The 754-nt window shown below is 40.6% G+C and overlaps 1 protein-coding gene across 1 annotated transcript; it reads left to right on the top strand.

Moving 5' to 3' along the window:
• Positions 1–149: 149 nt before the first annotated feature.
• Positions 150–754, top strand: VCUG_02736 (uncharacterized protein; the record flags this gene model as incomplete). The annotated part of the gene is made up of 1 exon (XM_008077554.1): positions 150–754. A coding segment is annotated over one exon (605 nt), but the record flags the coding sequence as incomplete, so codon positions are not given.

The following is a 754-nucleotide window of genomic DNA, read 5'->3' as shown; positions in this document are numbered from 1 at the left end:
TTAGAACATGAAGGACATAAGAATGAGAATGCAGGATCGAGTCAGGCCAGGCACCGAAGAATAGCTAGCGAAAGTGCAGGGCCAGGTCCGGTCTGCACCAGGACATATTTAAGAAAAAGTTCAATGCTCTTAACTCACACGATACTAAAATGTCCGACATTATGGTCGGTCCACTGACAGGAGCAATCATTCACAAAAAATTTTACAGCAAGAAACTCGATTTGACAGTGAATAACCAAAAGATAACGATTGATCTGACCAAAGAGGAGAAACACCACGTCATGAATTCGTTTGTGTTCACAAAAATTCACAATTTCAACAGATACATCAGGGTGTTTAACCATGTTTACTTCAAGAACTGTCTGCCGTACGAGCTAGACTTGCTGTTGGGTGATGATGATGTGCAGGAGGAGGAGCTAGTTCTGAAGAATGATCTGAGTTTCAACACATCACACATGTATCTGCGTATAAGAATGGGAAACAAGATATCAGCAGATTCTTTCATGTTCCAAAAGGGAGTTTACAAGGCGGACGATGACAACGTGACTCTCTTTCTTGATGAAAGAAGTATTTTGATCGAAAGAAAAGTCATCAATCTGCTTTCATACGTAGAAAACATATCGGGCAACCTTGTTTACTACGTGTTTTTCCTTCCAAATAGCTACATTGTCAACAAAACACGGAGGAATCTGAATATATGTCTGGAGGGGAATTTCTTTACCAGAGAACTTGTTCTGGAGCCGGAGGAAATAAT

This window comes from Vavraia culicis (genome assembly GCF_000192795.1).
Source record: "Vavraia culicis subsp. floridensis unplaced genomic scaffold supercont1.243, whole genome shotgun sequence".
Taxonomy (NCBI): domain Eukaryota; kingdom Fungi; phylum Microsporidia; family Pleistophoridae; genus Vavraia; species Vavraia culicis.
This window is presented reverse-complemented; position numbering and strand designations above follow the sequence as displayed.